The 4,308-nt window shown below is 35.3% G+C and overlaps 1 protein-coding gene across 1 annotated transcript; it reads right to left on the bottom strand.

Annotated features, from left to right (window-relative positions):
• Positions 1–387: 387 nt before the first annotated feature.
• Positions 388–1,883, bottom strand: LOC131013115 (leucine-rich repeat extensin-like protein 3). The gene has a single exon (XM_057941127.1). It carries the CDS (start codon positions 1,288–1,290, stop codon positions 748–750), a length of 543 nt encoding a protein of 180 aa, XP_057797110.1. The 5' UTR covers positions 1,291–1,883; the 3' UTR covers positions 388–747.
• Between the last annotated feature and the right edge of the window lie 2,425 nt (positions 1,884–4,308).

Raw genomic sequence — 4,308 nt, forward strand, 5'->3', positions numbered from 1 at the left:
AAAACTATAAGTTATACTCGTGCAGTTACAACTCCTTTTTTTTTTAATAAAAAATCAATAGAGGAGTAAGAAAATGAGTGCCAGGATTGAGCAGAACATAAATCAGATATATGGGATGCAGAACATAAATCAGATAGATACAAAGAAATGGTACACAATCATAAACTTATATTGCAGCAATTACAACTTCCTCGACTTATTTCAATAGATTGATACAAGTTAGTCCATATCAAGAACACAAAGCCAATATATATACATGTATAATGTCAAGGGCAACGACAAAAATGAGCATTGAATGACCGATCAATTAAGCTTCAATCAATAAACTATACCAAATCTTGCAAGAAATGAACATAAGAGAAAGAAAATCAGACAGATGCGATCATATGACTGCAAGATAACACCACTTGCAATATATTTACTGTATAATGTCAAGGAAAAGAGGGCCAAAAATGAATGGAACGAATGGCTCAGTAAAATTATGATCTGATAAACTATACAATTTCTTGCAAAAAGGAATAAACGAGTAAGAAACCGAATGCCAAAAGAAAAAAAGAAAAAAAAAGAGTTACCCATTTACAATGCAGACACCAAAGTTCCATCAATTCAGTCCCATTCTCTCTCAATCCATAAATAAAGAATCTTAATCCACCCAGATCAGTAACGCTCCACGAAGAAAAAATCAAATCATGAACAAAAAAATCCTGCTATTGAACAAAAAATCGCTATTGCAGACTTCTTATCCATTCAATCAACAGTTTCAGCCTTCAAAAGTTGCCTTCTACTGATCAACACGAACGAGACGACGCAAACTTGCAAGATCGCGGCAACTCCAATGAACATCAGCCCGACTTTCTTCCCCGTGTTGAGCTTCTCTCTCTTCGGTGGTGGAGGGCTCGAACGCCTGCGGTGTTGCTCATGATCGCGGCGCCACGGTGGAGGGGGCGGGTTCAGGCGTTTTCGTGGCGGCGGAGGTGGGCGTGGAGAGGAAGGAGGTGGTGGTGGGCGTGGAGAGGAAGGAGGTGGTGGTGGGCGTGGAGAGGAAGGAGGTGGTGGTGGTCGTGAAGGGGATGGAGGCGGTGGTGGTTGACGCGGAGGTGGAGATTTTGGCGGCGGAGGCGAGGATCGGGGTGGAGGCGGCGGGGATGGGGATGGGGGAGGCGGCCGCGGAGATGGGGGAGGAGGATAAAATGGCGGCGGTGGGGGCTTCACATTTCCTTGAGATTCAACAATGAGGCTGAAAAATCCGAAGAAAATAGCAACGACCAAAGTCAACAATGGAGAATCCATACAAATGCACAATTTCTTCAAAGGCGGCTCCTTGACGCTCTCCTTGCATTCGGATTCAATTCGAACGCCACAAATCAACCCAAAAGAAGAAGGGGAAAAAAAACAAAAAAAAGGAAATTTATTCAAATCTGAAATGGGGGAGAAATTGGGGGCAATCACAGAATCCTAATTTGAAAAATTAGGGATTGAAAATCCAACGGAGCCTCGAAGATTTCACGAATCAACGGGGAGGGGACCCAGGGATTTGGTCCCAACGTCGATTGATTCTTCGAAACCGAGGCAGGAATTCCAGATTCACATTAGGGTTAGGGCACACGACATAGGATTCTTGAGGCCAAGTCGACAAATGGAGACAAACAAACAAACATTTCAAGTGATAACAATCATGAAATTTGGAAAGAGAAATCCCTTTCTCTTTCCATTTGCCTGACTCTCTTGACTTGATTTTGATTTTTTTTGTGTGATCCCCCAATTATCAGCAATTGAAGAGGAGAGAGAGAGGGGGAGATGGGGGAATGGAAGAGAGAGAAAGATGAGGGACAGCGAAAACGAAGATGGAGAGAGAGAAGGAGGCGGGATATAACGGTTAATCTAATTTTGGTTTTCTTTTGAGGAAAATATTTATTTTAATAGATTTTTATGAATTATTGGTATATAATAATAGTACTATAAAAACAGCTGTATATTAATTATCCATGTATTAATGGTTGAATTATGTATTGTATTTCAGTAAAAGCCTAATTAATATACATTTAAAAGATAAATTTATATTATTGATATATATATATATATAGTATAATGTAAAATAATAGAGCACAACAATTAAAAGTAGCGAATAAAACACCACCTTTAAATGTAAATATGAATCAGAAATATCAAACTACATTTATTGTCAGTGTACATATACAGCGTAAATCATATACCAGTAAAAATACAATTTTATTTGAGATATTCGTATTTTTTTTTAAAAGTTAAATACGTCGTGTATACATTTTGTTTATTCATTTATTTCGATTGTATTATTTTTTTTTTAAGTTAAATACGTCGTGGTGATGGTGATAGTTGTTTCACTACGTACAAAAAGATGAGATGAACTGGTATTTTATGATAAAATTTCTAGATCGATTAATCGGGTGATTTATGTATATTCTTTTCCAGATAGGGCACCTTTATGTTGTAATAATTCAATAATTTGGAATACTATTTTCATCTACTTATTTTCATTGATAATAATGATTAAAAAGTACATCATCACATGAATACTATAACTTTTAGCCTCATAATTGCATAACATAGGTATGCCATAGGTGGTTGTTGGGATTCTTTGTCTAAATTTGATGTCTTGTTTTATAGAATATTTCTGAAAATGCATATTCGTATAAGAATTGCATATTTGGTTTGTATTGAATTAAAATTAGTACTATTTAGTACAGATCATGTTGTGCCTCGCATTAATGACATAGTCACATAATCGAGTTATATCTATTGGCTCAAGTTATAAATCTAAATACGATTATGACATTGCTACACCTATTGCAAATAAAGAGTTAAGACCTCAACTAAATGAAAAAAAAAATAGTTAAGAAAAAAATAAAATAAATAAATAAAGAGTTAAGATCTGTTCATAATCTCGTAATAGCATTTGTTCAAAACATTCACCTAGCTATATGTTTATATGTACAACTTATATATTGTATAATATTTGTTAGCATTTGTTGCAAACATTATTGATAGCCCAATATGTAGTTTATATTAGCATTTTCTGTCTTTTTTTTCTATAAATCAACGGTATTAAATAAAGAAATTTAAAGATCGCGTTACAGGGGACTCGAACTCAAGACCTTTGGCCTTAGGCATTAATCTCTTGACCAATACACACACACAATTATTTTTTTTTCTCACGATAACTTATACCTCTAGTTTATTTGACCAAGTAAGTATTATTGTAAGAAAAAATAACCACTGATACGAAAAAGGTAATATTTGTCAAATATTTTTTTTTCACAATAGTTGTATTTTTTTTCTCATGAGAACTTGTACTTTTAATTTATTTAATCAAGTAAATTATTGATATAAGAAAAGTGATAATTGATATAAAGAAAGATAATATTTTTATATTACCTTTTTCACGACAATTTTTATTTTTATTAGCTCCCACCGGTGCCACAATTCCCCGAATGTGGCCTCGGTAGGCTTCACCAAAGTTGCCCTCGTGCCCGAACTCGCACATCTAGTTGCGCTGTCAGTCCACTCCTCGAAGTCGACAGGTGCAGTCGCGCCCTTGCCCTATGCCGCCCGACGCCCACCTATTTGCGGTCTCGCCCTGATCACCTTTGGCTACGGTTGAACTCTCAGCTCGGCGTGTCCGCCATCCGTCACTCCACTCCAGCCACGTAGAGGGTGGGTCTGGTTGGGTCAAACCCATCTCTTGACCAAAACCTACTCTGAAAATTATGACAATGATTATCAATTTTACATACTATGTAGAATAAGGCTACGTTGTGATTTTTCCCTTTAACTAAAGATAAATCTATAATTAATAATAATTTCACTCATAGTTTCTAAAAATAAAAATAGATAAAATACTAATGTAAACTACAGATTTATTATTTAACTATCCTCATGTATATTGTTATGCAGTTATATAAGAGGAAACAAACACAAACATTTTCCGTACAAATATTTAGAGATGTTAATCGGGTTAATCCACTGTCTTTAGGCTAACCTATTAAAATTGTCGGGCTATTCAATTTGGATTGGTTAGACTGATATTTGTTTCGAGTTCTAAATTTTCAATTTTAATTCAAATTTTTTGAATTATGGGCTAATTCGATGATCTAATTGAGCCAAAAAACTTGTGAAAAAAAAATCTTTATATATTTTTTTCTTGATGATCCCATTAAGTTATAGTATCACCGGAAGTTACAATTTCCAACTCATTCTTATATTAAAAAAATAAATCTAATAAATGCTTTGGTTCCCCGAAAGCGTCTTAGGGGTGCCTCCAACAATAAACTT

The sequence above is a fragment of the Salvia miltiorrhiza genome, chromosome 2 (assembly GCF_028751815.1).
Source record: "Salvia miltiorrhiza cultivar Shanhuang (shh) chromosome 2, IMPLAD_Smil_shh, whole genome shotgun sequence".
NCBI classification, from domain to species: Eukaryota; Viridiplantae; Streptophyta; class Magnoliopsida; order Lamiales; family Lamiaceae; genus Salvia; species Salvia miltiorrhiza.